Source organism: Piliocolobus tephrosceles, chromosome 6, assembly GCF_002776525.5.
Source record: "Piliocolobus tephrosceles isolate RC106 chromosome 6, ASM277652v3, whole genome shotgun sequence".
In the NCBI taxonomy this organism is placed as follows: Eukaryota; Metazoa; Chordata; class Mammalia; order Primates; family Cercopithecidae; genus Piliocolobus; species Piliocolobus tephrosceles.
Window position 1 is genome coordinate 39,397,523 of NC_045439.1, and position 16,122 is coordinate 39,413,644.

Genomic DNA, 16,122 nt, shown 5'->3' on the forward strand with positions numbered 1-16,122 from the left:
ATTCTTATAGGTAAACTGTTATTAATATAAATATTTCAGAAATTGTTTGCTTTACGGGAAGTTCCTGGTAATTTGACAATGCCCTTGCTGTTTTACCCTCAGAGGAAACAGTGATCAAAAACTTCTAGGCTGGCGTGGTGGTTCACGCCTATCATCCCAGCACTTTGGGAGCCTAGGCAAGAGGACTGCTTGAGCCCAGGAATTCAAGGCTGCAGTGAACTATGATGGCACTACTGCACTGTCCCCTGGGTGACAGAGTGAGACTCTGTCTCAAAAAACAAAATAAAACAAAAACCTCAAAACAGAAAAAAACCATACTATGAAATACTTACATATATACCTCAAAAGAGAATGTTACTTATCCTCTATTCTGGTATTATTGGTTATAGAAGTAAATTAAGCACAGCTCTCAAGTATTTGCTATCCACAGAGAATTTCTGTTTCACTCTGATGCTTGCCTGAAGGCTCTGCTACAAGCTACAGTCAATAGTTTATGCCCAAAACAGAGACAGATTCAGAACATTAGGGAAAAGGAGTGTAACAGGCACTTTAACATTGATATTGAGATATCAAACAATAACCTCTTGAGTACAGGCTTTTGAGGTGATACAGCTTAGATGACTTTTATATAGTACTGAAGCAGATGGCTTCAGGAAAGCAGACTGCTAACTCAACATTTAGCAGGACAAGAATGATGTAGGACTAAGTGAAATATTAAAAGAAATTTTTTTTGTGCATTTGTTTGGAATATTGTTGATTAGTTTTGTTTGTTTGTTTGTTTGGTTCGGTTTTTTGAGACCGAGTCTTTCTCTGTCACCCATGCTGGAGTGCAGTGGTGCAATCTTGGCTCACTGCAACCTCCACCTCCCAGGTTCAAGCAGCTCTTGTCCCTCAGCCTCCCACGAAGCTGGGATTATAGGCATGTGTTACTATGCCCAGCTAATTTTGTATTTTTAGTAGAGGTGGGGTTTTGCCATGTTGGCCAGGCTGGTCTTGAACTCCTGGCCTCAAGCAATCTGCCCACCTTGGGCTCCCAAAGTGCTGGGATTACAGGCATGAGCCAATGTTCCCAGCCAATTACTTTTAACTATTCTAAGGCTGCATGGCTCTAGACTTACAAAACAAATCAAGGAGCCTACATGGTTAATTAACACTTTTATTGCTACATAATTGGGCAAATCTCGTGAAACCGGCCTTTTTTGTGATCAGTTATCTCTGTGATTACTTTGATCATAGGCGGTGGTGGAGACACTACTAGCAAAAATTAAGAGACTCAGAAACGAACAAAAAAGGTCACTGATGTCCAGTTTAGTGCATCCTTCAGGGTTATTGCCACCTTTCATTATCTTTGAGTTATTTAATAATTCTGTAGGTCAAGGAAAACTTATAGTAATGCATATGATTCTTTAGTTTTCATGGCAAAGGCAGATACTGTTTATTGAACAAACTTTCAGTGTTTTGTAAAATTGAAACTCTTTGAAAAGGGTATGTAGGGCAGGGTGAGGTGAAGGAGGGGAGAGATATTTAGGGAAGTAACTACAGAAAAATCATTTCTCCTTGGTTGGGAAGAAGGTACTGGTCTATGAGTCCAATAGGCAGCAGGGTCCCCTCCTCACTGTTCAGCAGGCAGTATGTTGGGGAAGTGGTCAGACTTTAGAAGGGATGGCTGTGAAATACACCCAAGGAGGCTAGCTGCCCTGAGGTTTCCAGCCTCTACTTGACCTTAGTGCTCCTAGCATGGCCCAAAGGAGCAAAGACTTGAGACTTAATGGTACTACAAGAATACTCTAGATGTATTCAGTGCAGACCAGTGACCAGGTGTGTCTCCCTGATGCTTTGGTGCTGCTTAAGTACCTTCAGGTTCCTTGGCATAATTCTTGGAGATAGTAAGCTCCAGTTGTGGCTTAATAAAATTTCCCACCAGTCCTGTAACATAGGCACTTAAAGTACAATTTAAATGGAAGTAAATACTTTTCTTGCATACCTGAGGTTTTGCACTTAATATTCATGCCTGCTACATAGTGCTTCTGAATTTTTCCTTGATTTCCCTGTCTTTTTAGTAACTGGTTTTCAGGCTTAGCTCTTGGGCTGAAGCAGATGTTCTATCTTTTATTATTTTCTTTCTGCTATGGAGGTACCCTAAATTCTTTTTGGAATTACAACTTGTTGGCTGGCAGGAATTTGCTGCATTTATGTTTTATCTCTTTCTTCCTGGTTCCTCTATCATCTCATTCCCACTCCAGGAGGTAGGAAGGGATAATTTGCAGCTCCTAAGGAACACTGGGGGATGCCCAGTTCCTAAAATTTCTTTCCTAGTAAATTAAAGGTTTACTGTAAGTATCTTATTACACAGAGAGTAAAATAAATAAAACCAATATGCTTAACTATATTGGCTTTGTTTACTGGTGAGCAGATCCCTGGCATAACTGACATCTTTGTTAGCACTAACAAAGAAGGTTAGGTTGAGAAGTGTTCTGTCATTACCACAACTGAACCACAGTTGCCAAGCCTATATATGCTATAAGCTTGTTACTTCTCCAGAAGTACTAGAAAAGATAAACGTTAGTTCTGCCAAATAGGTATTATCGCACAATTAGGTTAATCAGAAACTAAGAGAAATTATACAAGACACAAGCCCTGGAAATAACAAATTTAACATTTAAATAGACCTGACTTCATGGTTTGCTCTTGTAATACTGAAAGTACCACAGGCAGTTTGACGGTAATGAAAACGGACACGTTGAAAATTATTTCTTTCAGCTGTGCTACAGTGCAGATCTCAGCCCCTAGCCTTTGTCAGGAGAGCTCTGCGGCAATTTGCTCTACCTGGGGCTAAAGACTCTGGGAGACTTTGAGGGAACACTAATCCAGCAATTTGTCTGCTATAAGAACACCTACCCACACTTCAACACTTTCACTCCTGGATGTAATGTCAGATTTTTTTCTTCCAAAGTTTTTAGCATCTGCAGTGCTATTCTGAAAGGCTCTAATACTAAAGTTTGTGAATGGAAGGCAGGCATTCTTCTGTTCAGGTTGCTAAGTTCTGACATTTGTTCTCTGAGCCAACAGAGTTAACTGTCCAAAGAGTCAGTTTATAAATTTAGGCAGTTTTATAGCTACAAGAGGACAGAGATCAAGAACAATCATATATATAAGATCTAGTTTAAAATAAATCAAACTCTTAGGAAATATGAATTTTAGTAAAAATTGCTATGACAGTATTTTTGTAATTTTTCAGTTCAGTCATTAATGTGAGAGAAAACATGGAAAAGGATTATCAGCTGGCAAAACATTTTATGCTGGAATATCTTTGAGCCAAAAATTAAGGTTGGTTATTTCGTAAAGAATATTTTACTTTTCTAACATTATTCAGTGGACCCAATAGTCATTGTAAACTAACACATTTCATTAAGAAATGTAAACTTAGTGTTACTGAAATATTCAAATTGTAGTCTTTACAGGAACAAGTATATACCATCTACAAATAAACTTAGTGCTATAAAATAATATGTGTGTGTGTGTGTGTGTGTGTGTGTATATATATATATATATAATTTTATTTATTATTATTTCTTAAGACAGGGTCTCGCTGTGTTGCCCAGGTTGGAGTGCAGTGGTGTGATCTCGGCTCACTGCAGCCTTGACCACCCAGGCTCAAGCGATCCTCCCACTTCAGCACCCAAGTAGCTGGAACTGCAGGCGCGTGCCACCATGCCCAGTTAATTTTTGTAATTTTTTGTAGAGATGGGGTTTCACCATGTTGCCCAGGTGGTCCTGAACTCCTGGGCTCAAGCAACCTACCCACCTCAGCCTCCCAAAGTATTGGAATTACAGGCTTGAGCCACTGTGCCTTGCCATATTTTCATTATTATTATTATTATTCTTATTTTGTAAAGAGGAGCCAAAGGAATGCCTAATCCTCCCTTTCTTCCTTGTGGGGAATGGGAGCTAAGCATTCTTGGTAGATTTGGAATATATCGTGGGTGAATTGGTTGGCTCCTGGGCAGTCATGTTTAAATTTGAGTAGAAAGAAGGATCTTAGAGCTTTACCCTGATAGTAAATATGTATAAAGGATGTCCTAATGTAGTATAATAGAGTGAGAAACAAGTCAGAAGTTTCCAGGGGAATAGCAAAACCATTCTGCAAGTTGTGGGATTCTCCAGGTTGCTTCTGAGGGTAAGCTCCCTAACCTACCCACATTGTATCCCTTTTAGAGAGACCAGTAATTTCTGAAGCCCCATGGATTTTCAGCTTTGTGGGAGCCTGGTTATGAATATCAGATGCCTACGAGACCACAATTAGTCGACCATATGCAAGAACATTACAGCAGATACATTTTTACAGGCCCTATCTTTCATACCTTTTCCCCCATGGATACACCCCCTGATGTGATGATGACATCAGCACGACTGATACCCTCATTCAAGGCATTGAGTAAGTCATCTGGGCTGGAAAAAAATAAAGACAAAGAAATTAACACACGAGGAAAAGATTTTAGATATAGTGCCAACTTAAAACTATACCGCCTTATTCACTAATAGGCATTAACATGAGTACAGCACTATATTCTGTATGAAGTGGGAATCAAAAAGGTCTCTGCCTAACAGGAGCATTAAGTCTTATTATGGAGAAAGGACCTTGTACATGCTGAAGTAGTGGCTACTGGCGATTTCACAGGGCTTTTTGTTCTAAAAAGCCACTATAATGAAAGGAGACAATGAGATGTTGGAGGATGTCTAACTATCCTGGTTTGCCTAGGAATATTCCTGTTTTATTACTAAAGTCAGATGTCCTAGGAATCCAAGGCAAGCCAGGACAATTGGTTACCCGAGGTGTTGGAAAGATCCCATAGGACTCTTTAGAGGGAATGTCTTAAGTGAGGCCCTGAGAAATGAGTTGGATTCTGAGAAGTGGAAAGGAAAGGAATGAGAAAGAGCTTTGTAAGCAAGAGGATCTGTACTAGCAAAGGCTTGGAATAATGGTTAAGCCTGTGCTATTTCTAGGTCACTGTGGAAAATAGCCTGCTTAGAGTGAAGGACTTGAATGGGAATGACTGGGATAGGTAGGATGGGACATGATTTTGAAGAACCCTCAAGCTGATGAATTTGGAGTTTATCTAATAGGAAATGGAGGAGGGAGGATCCCTAGAAATAGGAAAAGCCAGTAGGTATTCATAACGTTGGGAAGAGAAAAGGTAGGGGAAAAAGGACAAGGAAAGCAGAGATGGGATGAACTACTTATATGGGGTATGAATACAGGATGAATATTAGGAATGGAGGCGAGGCAGGTTCCTGACTGTCACTTGAAAAGGCAAGTACATCAGGCTCTTTGATGGTGCAGGTCGAAGGTCTGGGGAGAAGAGATGAAAACAGGGGTCTTATCTTTGGATATCAGAACAGTTGAAAAGTCCTAACTGGAGATTGATCACGTGAGAATAAACAAAATGCCAAGAATCAAGACTTATGGAGGGACAGGATAACTGGGAGTAGTTGAAAGGGATTGTTTAGTTACTACTTTAAATCCATACAAATCTACAGGGCAATGTGACCTGTGATTGGCATTTCCCTTCAATTGATGTAGTACAGAAAAGATACTTTTTGAGGAGTATATATCTAGCCATATCCTTGTTTTCTGAAAAATTCTTACCTATTTATACCGCCTAACTCTTCCTTTCCCTTTCTTCCCAATGGACATCTAATGAGAACAACTAAAATGGGAGTGACTCTGGCTTCTGATTTTCTGCTTCCTGCCTTTCGTCCCCCTTGAGGCCCAGCTGTATTCTTGCTCTTGGGTTCTATGAGATAACCTTGTATCCTTACATAAATATCTCCTTTGCTTGAGCTGGCTTCAGCAGGTTTTTGTTAACTTCAAACCAAATTATTTCTCAACGAGACAGCATATGTTCTCACAAATATCTCATGATAGTGAAGTTTATTCATGCCCCCTTACCTTAATCTGATGAGAGAGGAAGAAGGAAAGTTAGTGACTCAAGATAGCATGATTTGTAATTAGGATATAATTTCTATTTTTATCCAGGTGTAACAGAGGTAGGGAGAACTTGACCTACCAGAGACATAACCTTCACAGACTCTATAAGAGATAAGTTAGTCAGGAGGTGGCATAGCACAGAGATTAAGAATGTGAACTCTGGAGTCAGATTGCCTGAGTGGAAATCCTAGCACCACTACTTGCTAGATGTTTAACCATGCACAAGTTGCTTAACTTCTCTTTGCCTTAGTTTTTCATCTGTAAAGTAACCATAATAGGGTTGTTATGAGGATTAAAAGATATCCTATTAAAACATATAAAACACTTGGAATAGTACCTGGAACAAACTAGGTTTTCAAGGAAGTCATTTGTCATTCTACTGCTGCTATGCTAACAAGTTAGTCACACAAACATACCTAACAAACTAGCAAAGTTCAACTACAGTATGCTTGGGATTTTTATTCTGGAAAATACTCATGAGTAACACACAAGAAAATCATAGACTGGGACTTAAATACATTTACAGAGCTAAACATGAAAGGTCCAAATGGCAAGGTAGGCCTGGTTCCAACCTGAATAGCTTCATTTACTATGAGGTTCTCTTACAGGGTCTGGGTAAAATTCTCCTTTTCCTCTAGCACTGGCCTGTCCACAAGCCATGGCTCTGGGAAGCAAGCTCCCAAGGAGAAGGGCCAAAAGTAAAAGTTTGAAAAATGGCTCATATAAGGTTCAGCCTACCAATACAGAGACCCGTTAAAGTCATCTGTCAGTCATTGCGTATGCAGCCAAAAAAGTGCCCGGGTACTAACTGAAGGTAGAATCTATGTGTAAAACATGAAAGACTTAAAAAAAAAATCCCCGACATAAATTTTAAACTTAACTAGTTGGGCAAACATCTCAGAATTATTTTGAATAATGTGTGTACTTAAAGTATTCTTGACCTATGTATTTTGAACAGATTTCTCATCAGTCCTTTTCATTTTGATTTAGGAAAAAAGACAGCAAATTATTCTGTTGTATTGAAATACTATACAATATGCATGTGATGGGTTCCTGATGCCCAGAGTTCTGGGCTCCTTGCCTTGCTGGATCATATTATCATTATGCTAAGCCAATGGTTTCCCATTTACTATGGAATAAATGGAAAAAACATCCCAAACACAGCATCACATGGAATGTGGTTCAAAATACTGACTGGGTAATGAATACTATCAACAAATACAATTTTATGTTAGTAGAAAAAGATATTTGCTAATTTTACAAAACTTGTAATATATAACTTACAACATGTTGATTCTATAGAATTATTGTAAAGCTACTGTAAACAAAGCAGCAGTGAGATGTACATCGTCATGGTATTAATCTTTGTAGGGGGATAAAGGTTCTGGGACACCCTAGCTGATTACTACAAATAAGCACTTTTCAATGCTTTTTCGTACCTTTTTCTTTTTTTTTTTTTGAGATGGAGTTTTGCTCTTGTCGCCCAGACTGGAGTACGATGGCATGATCTTGGCTCACTGCAACCTCCGCCTCCTGGGTTCAAGCAATTCTCCTGCCTCGGCCTCCCAAGGAGCTGGGAATACAGGCGCCTGCCACTATGCCCGGCTAATTTTTGTATTTTCAGTAGAGACAGGGTTTCACCATATTGGCCAGGCTGGTCTTGAACTCCTGACCTCAGGTGATCGGCTTGCCTTGGCCTCCCAAAGTGCTGGGATTACAGGTGTTAAGCCACCTTGCCAGCCTTACTCATTATTTTCGTATTATCTGGGAAACATGTTTTTTTCCTATTTTATAAAACCTCAGAGACATCAACTCTCCACATGAAATTTTCTAATTTGCAGAAATCAACTAAAAGGGATTTTGTTCCAAATCCTAACTGAAATTTATCATGTTTCAAAGAATATGCTCAATGATACTTTGTACTCTGTGGGTAGTACATCCACAAAATCATTGAATCTCAAAGTTGTAAATGTCATCTTGTCCATTATCACTGCTGGGCCAGTTATTTGGGTCCTGCCATACTCTATCCCCCTCTGTCACTCTCTCTTACTCTCCTTTCTGTTGTACGCTTCTGGTGTCTGGAGATTTGGTCAGATACCCTGCCTTACTAGAGAGACAGGTACCAATGTATGACAACAGCCAGGGGATCTATAACTTCATTTATGTGGCATGCTATAATCTCTCAACAAATCTGTATGCTAGACTGAATAGGTATTACTATGCTCATTTTAAGAAAAGGCAAGTGATATTCAGAGAGGCAAAGTGTAGACAGAGCGGTAAGTGGCAGAGCCAGGACTACAAACTCTGGCTTCTTATTAAATGCTTGTTCCACTCCCTGCCCAATCAGAAGTGACTGTGTAGTTTTTTAAAGGCATGTAATATACCATAAAAGGAAGAGTCTAATGAGAATGGACTCTTGTCCAAAAGCATCAGAAAGAGAGGATGCTGGTCAAGTGCAGTGGCACACCTGTAGTCTCAGCTACCTGGGAGGCTGAGGTGAGAGGACTGCTTGAGCCCTGTAGTTCAAGACTGCAGTGAGCTATTATCACGTCTGTGACTAGCTACTGCATTCTAGCCTGGGTGATGTAGTGAGACCTAGTCTCTCTCTCTCTCTTTTTTTTTTTTTTTTTTTTGAGATGGAGGAGTCTTGCTTTGTTGACCAGGCTGGAGTGGAGTGGCACGATCTCGGCTCACTGCAACCTCTGCCTCCTGAGTTCAAGCAGTTCTCCTGTCTCAGCTTCTCAAGCAGCTGGGATTACAGATGCCTGCCACCATGCCTGGCTAATGTTTTGTAGTTTTAGTAGAGATGGGTTTCACCATGCTCGCCAGGCTAGTCTTGAACTCCTGACCTCAAGTGATCCGCCCACTTTGGCCTCCCAAAGTGCTGGGATTACAGGCATGAGCCACCGTGCCCGGCCCTAGACCTAGTCTCCTAAAAAACAAAAACAAAAACAAAACAAAAAAAGGGACAGGATGCTATGGCATGAGGTATGGATTTATCTGGGGTAACCAGCAGAAAATTGCATGTGTGAACATTTTACTGTCGCTCTGTGGAATGAAATGAACATGGGATGATTCAGAATCCCATGTTCAGATGGTTATTTTGGTTAACCATAGCTTAAGGGCCTATTCACATCATAAATTTGCTTTCTTTTTTGTGATTCATGCTATATTTTAAATTATAAAACATTTCCAACGTAATAGTATAACCAATACCCATGTATCCATCGCTCAAATTTGACAAATGCTAATATTTTCCAATATTTACTTCATATTCCTTCCCCCAGACTCTATTTTTAACAAATAAAAACTGAGTTTGCTTTCTAAAACTCAAAGATTACTCTGAAGAGTGATAAGAGGAAATAGGTAACAAGGGTTATAATCATGAATAATATAATAGAAAATAGTTCATGATTTTCTCAGTTTTCTTACATAAAGCAAGCAGGGTGTCTTAATTTTCTCAAGGATAGGAGGCTAAAACTACAAAACATTATAATCTGACCTTATATTTTAAGACAGAACTTCCTACATTTAATATCAATTAATATCCAAGAAATAAAATTAATGACAATGCTAATGTTTTTAAAAAATAATACATTTTCACACCTATGTGTTAATCTCACAACTCTGTGAGGAAGGCAGGACAAAAGAGGGCACTGAAGTTCACATAGGCAATGGTAGGTTCAAAGTCATCCTATGTTTTTTCTACTCTTCTTCTAAATATAGTAATATTTGCATTATGAAAGACACTTTGTTACACATAAAACACCTTCAGATAAAAGCTATTTATCGGCATTTATCTAAATATATAAATCTTATTTGTTTATACCAAATACTGATAGAAACAAAATTTGTACTTCTAAAATCTGGCTTATTCTCACCACTGCCACTAGAGGGGCTATTGGATTAAGCAGATTAAGTTTTCTAGGTATGTATCAGTAGTCTCTCTTTTCTCAAAGAGTGGCATACCTTGAAGGGATATCATGATATCACTTAAATCTGTCTTCATAAACAACTGCAGTTTTAACTTAATTTGGATGGTGCTTAGCCATTCCTTTAAAGATAAATCTTTTTTTTTTTTTCTTTTTTTGAGACAGGGTCTCACTCTATCACCCAGGCTGGAGTGCAGTGGTGTGATCATGGCTCACTGCAGCCTCCACATACCAGGCTCAAGTGATCCTCCCACCTCAGCCTCCTGAGTAGCTGGGACCATAAGAGTGCGTCACCACACCTGGATAATATTTTTTGTGTATTTTGTAGACAGGGTTTCACCATGTTGCCCAGGCTGGTCTTGAACTCCTGGGCTCAAGAGATCTGCCTGCCTCAGTCTCCAAAAGTGCTGGGATTACAGCCACTGCACCTGGCCTAAAAAAAATTATTATTATTATTATGTTTTAAGACAGAGTCAGCCAGGTGCAGTGGCTCACGCCTGTAATCCTAGCACTTTGGGAGGCTGAGGCAAGTGGATCACGAGGTCAGGAGATTGGGACCATCCTGGCTAACACAGTAAAACCCTGTCTCTACTAAAAATACAAAAAGTAGTTGGGCATGGTGGTGGGCACCTGTAGTCCCAGCTACTCGGGAGGCTGAGACAGGAGAATGGTGTGAACCCGGGAGGTGGAGCTTGTAGTGAGCAGAGATGGTGCTACTGCACTCTAGGCTGGGTAACAGTATGGGACTCCTAATAAAAACAAAAACAAAAACAACAACAACAACAAAAACACAACAACAAAAAGACAGTCTCGCTCTGTCACTCAGGCTGGAGTGCATGGAGCTATCTCTGCTCACTGCAACCTCCGCCTCCCAGCTTTAAGTGATTCCTGTGCCTCAGTCACCCAAGTAGCTGGGATTACAAGTGTGTGCCACCATGCTTGGCAAATTTTTGTTTTTTTACTAGAGTTTTGCCATGTTGGCCAGGCTGGTCTTGAATTCCTGGCCTCCCAAAGTGCCGGGATTACAGGCATGAGCCACTGCGCCTAGCCAAAAATAATTCTAATACTAACATGAATGTTGATTTACTAACACTTCCCATTTATTTTCATTTGAATTATTAAGTACCTAACCATTGTTCTCTTACAGTACCAATATTACATGAAAGCATTCTACAAGACAATTGCTTTAATGCTAAGAATGTATGTACTAGGCAACAGAAGATAAAGCCATTAATTGAAGGCCTGAGTGTCACAAAGTCTAGAATCCTGTTTTAGCTCTACTGCTAACTACTTAGATGATCCTGAAAAACTAGTATCATTTTCTGGGGGAAGGGAGTATTATTCTCCTTATCTATAAAATAAGGACATTTGGAGTATGTCTTTTTCATCTTTAATATTCACTGATTCTAAGAATTTGTGGTTGGTTAGGATCCAGATCAAGGGCAAAACTATAATTTTTTTTATGTTGACCCAGAAGTCTGGATTCTACTTTAAAACATATTAAGACTGCCCTATCCTTTAAACGCTGGGAAAGTCCAGCCTTCACAACAAAACTGTCCAGGAAGCACAGAGGCTTGGACTGTCTATTTTTTGTACTTTAATAGAATACTAGCAGCTTGCCATTTAGTACTTTGTTAATTCAGGAATTGACACCTTTCTTCCTTTTGCCACTCATGATCCTCTTTTCCAATGTTACTCCATTCTCACCAGGCCCAAAGTACCCTAGCAGCTTCCAGAACCCTTAGGGTGAATAGAACTTTCAGTAGGGAGAAGAAAATACCAGCAACCTAAGTAACAACCAACTGAAAAGTGGAAGAATGAGTATAATATTTAGGATATCCCCTCGAGAAATAAAACTTCTGGGGCAACAGATAATTTTAATAACAATAATAAGTAATTAAAACACTAATACAGATTCAATTATGACATTAAAACTGTGTTCTGGAACAAAATATGTGATTTTCAAATTTTAAGATTTAGTAGATGAAGGTAAGTACAGTCCTTGTCAAAAATTCAGTTAGTTGCTTGGAAGATCAAGTGGTAGAAATATCTCCAAGGAAACTGCAAAAGTACAAAAGACAGAAATCATGCAGAAAATAAGAAGACAGAGCAAGAGACTGACATATTACCAATAGGAATTCCATAAGGAAATAAAAGAAGAGATGGGGGGAAAAGAGGAAAGTTTCATTTATTTGAGAAGAGTTGGACTTGGAAATTGAAAAGGTTCACTAAGTTCCAGGTAAGATTGATTAAAAAAAAGAACAAAAAAGCAAAACAAAAACATAAACCTAAATATGTCCTGGTATAATTTTGGAATTTCAAAGGTAAACAGAAAAGCTTACAAGCTGCCAAATATTTAATAGGAAGATTGGGTTACTAACAAAGGAAGAAGTAATACTGGCTTTGGACTTCTTACCTACAATACCCAAAACTAGCAAATAGTAACACCAACATATATCTTCAAGGTATACAACCCTCAAATCCTACATCCAGTCATTCACCAATCAAAATGGAAGAATGACACTTGTTAAAATGCAAAGATTCAGATGACAAATCACCAAGTAATGTTCTGGAAAAATGACTGTAAATGAAAAAATGGTTCAGAACATAGGCTTCAAGGCAGGGGAAGTTGGAGGAGAGGAAACAGTAGTGAAATACACACACATACACACTCTTTTATATAAAATAGAGCCAGGCGTGGTGTCTCACATCTGAAATCCCAGCACTTTGGGAGGCTGAGGCAGGTGGATCGCTTGAAGTCAGGAGTTTGAGACCAGCCTGCCCAACATGGTGAAACCCTGTCTCTACTAAAACTATAAAAATTAGCTGAGCATAGTGGCAGGTGCCTGTAATCCTAGTTACTCAGGACGCTGATGCAGGAGGATCACTTGAACCCAGGAGGTGGAGGTTGCAGGGAGCTGAGATTACACCATTGCAGTCCAGCCTGGGTGACAGAGTAAGACTGTGTCAAAAAAAAAAAAAAAAAAGAAAGAAAAGAAAGAAAGAGAGAGAAAGGAAAGATAAAGAGGAAAAAAGAAAGAGAAAGAAAACAAAAAGAAGAAAGAAAGAGAAAGGAAAGAGAAAAAAAGAAGGAAAAAGAAAGAAAGAAAAGAAGAAAGAAAGAAAGAAAGAAAATAACAGCTAGGGCAAAAAGTCACCAGGCAAATGTAAATAAGCAAAAAAGCAGGAGTAGTAATATTAATATCAAAACGGGATTTGATGTTAAAAAAACTTAAAAGGATAAAGAGAGGCAACAAATTGTGATAAAAGAAACTTTGTAAAGATGACATAGCAGTATACAACTCTCTCACAAAACAGGGTCTCATTTCATCCAGGCTTCCTGATTGCCCCACCAAATTCCTGCACATTGTAGGCACTCAGTAAATGAGCTGAACCTGATTTCAAGTCAGTCTATCTACAGTAGCTTTGGGAGTAAATACTGTTTAGTTACTCAATTATAATGATATCATAGGCTAATAATATTCTCTGGGGATGAAAGAAAAGATACTGCTAAACATATAATCATAAATAGTACTTTGAGAAGGGATTAAGGTGAAACAATTGTGTATTCAAATATCACATAAAAGAGGAAGCCAACTTATTTGGCATTGCTTGGAGGGCAGAATTAGGGCTAACAGATGAAAGAAACAGGAAGAAAGACTGGCTCAGTGTAATGGGAAAACATCTTTACTTTAACATAACCGCCATCGAACAATAGAACGTGCTATCTCATGAGGCAGTAGAGATCTTTCTCACTAAAAGAATTCAAACAAAAACCTAATGGCGGGCCGGGCGCGGTGGCTCAAGCCTGTAATCCCAGCACTTTGGGAGGCCGAGACGGGCGGATCACGAGGTCAGGAGATGGAGACCATCCTGGCTAACCCGGTGAAACCCCATCTCTACTAAAAAAATACAAAAAATTAGCCAGGCGAGGTGGCGGGCGCCTGTAGTCCCAGCTACTCGGGAGGCTGAGACAGGAGAATGGCGTAAACCCGGGAGGCGGAGCTTGCAGTGAGGTGAGATCCCGCCACTGCACTCCAGCCCGAGCGACAGAGCGAGACTCCGTCTCAAAAAGCAAGCAAGCAAACAAACAAACAAACAAACAAAAAACCTAATGGCTAAGTTGTTACAGATTTTCCCCAACACCCCCACTGGGTGAAAGTTTGGACTAGCTAACATCAGAATAAGATATTATGATTCTATGGAAATACTGAAAGTTACATAAACACAATGACTATTTTCTTTTCACATATAAACTGAAAGCACAGAGGGAAACACCGACCTGAGTGTTGCAATTTGATACTCGTCTTGTAGATAATACTCTTCTCCCTTTCATTTTTGAACATAAGAAACATTTGCCTATTTGACTTGAGTGAAATGAATAACAGTGTATTTTCTTCCTAAAGCCATGACATTCATCTTCTACTTGGAAGATGGCTACCAATGTTAATAGCACTCTCTGTAGAGTTCTAACTTGATCACATGTCAAAGAACCACATACTTAATAGAAAGGTAGAAAAAGAGAAAGGAGAAGCATGTTTCAAAATAAATCTGTCAGAGAATGAATGTAGCTTTCTCAAAACTGGAGGTACTCATCAGTTTCTGTGAAGAAAGAATATATTCAGAGGGTATGACATCTTTTGAACACTTTATCTTTTCAGATTTCAATCTGATTGCTTTGGGGGCTCAATTCCAAAGCAACTGAAAAAGGTTAAGACTTTTTTGCTTTTTAAAATTTACATCTGCCTCAAATTACTATAATCCTGATTCTGGCATAAAATTATTTTTCCTTTATCATGAAGATACATGGTAAAGGCTCTGTCTTGGTTTTGAATTTTATAGCATTTACCCAAGTTCAGGATTTATGAATTTCAGAAAGAGTATTCAGAATGCAAATACATTTCTATTTAAAAATATTTAATATAAACACACAGATGGACAACAGCTGCTAATTAGTTTCCTGTTTCATCTGTTACACCAACTGCAAGCTGCCTGATTTTAAGATGAGTGAAGATGACACAGAGAAAAAGTTCTAGGATGTATAGATTAAAGAATGTTGGCAGTTAATCATACCAAGGTAACAAAAAATAGCTGAGGACATCTATTAATCATATCATAGTTTCTTCAGAGGTCGAAGATAAATTCATTAACTACAAATCTTTTCTGGGTGTCTACTTCACGTATGGAATCAAACTACATACTACACATATAGCCATCATTTCATTCTTTTCCAGTCTCACTGAGTGTTCTGGGACCATGGAGTCATGTAAAGAAAGAAGAAAGCATGGTTCTTGCCTTTAAATTTATAAGCTACTGCAGAAAACTCATCAGTGAAAGAAGTTAGAAAAATGAGTGAAATAAGCAATGACATTAATATCATCTGTTGAATTCAAATACATTAATTAAAATGAAAAATATATATCATATATTTATATGTAATATAAAGAAATGATAAAAAGGGTGAATGGGATAGAATGATCAGAACTGGATTGAGATAATTAGGACAGGCTTTCTGGAAGACATTACTTTTTATGAATTTGGGGTAGGAAAACAATGTCTAAAGCTACAGTAATACCTAGAGGTTATTCATAGAAGAAACAGAAATGTCAATAGCAATAGCAATGCTTAAAGATAAAGGAGGGCAACTCTAACAGCTACATAGAAAGTCTGTCACTGAGATCGGAAAGAATCTCTCGTCATTAAACATGTTTGTTAGGGTAGAATGTTCTTTGTTAACCAATGGAAAATGAGAAACCTCTGCTGAAAAATGATCAGAAAATAAATATATCCCAGCTTTCCAGGAGTAAAAGAAAAAAAAAGGAAATAAATCTATTATGTTGACTCAAAAATGAAAACTTTGCATTTTAAGCAGAAAAGGAAGTTCATGCCATAAGGAAAGCAGACAGTTTATAAAAATGACAAGAACCAATTAAATTCAGATCTAAATTATCATTGATGATTAGAAAACTCCTACTTTAAGAACATTAGGTAAGCAATGAAAAATTAGGATATGTTTGGTTCACAAATTGGAAGTTGTAAGGCACTGGGCTTTGCCCAAATAATCACTGTGCTGTTAAGTCTATCTTGATAATTTCTGCTACATGTGCCAGTTTTATAAGAACCCAGTTTTCTATCTCAGTACCTGTCCTTCTTCTGCTTCTTGCTTTAATATAAAGAGCTAGCTTCACAAATTTGCAGCAG

At 38.6% G+C, this 16,122-nt stretch overlaps 1 protein-coding gene across 1 annotated transcript in view; it reads right to left on the reverse strand.

Annotated features, from left to right (window-relative positions):
* The window catches only part of GPHN (gephyrin), a 728,696-nt gene that overhangs the window by 34,441 nt on the left and 678,133 nt on the right, over positions 1-16,122 (reverse strand). The window contains exon 18 of the mRNA XM_026456013.2: positions 4,362-4,449. Coding sequence (XP_026311798.1) covers positions 4,362-4,449 — 88 coding nt within the window. The remainder of the gene's footprint in view (positions 1-4,361; positions 4,450-16,122) is intronic.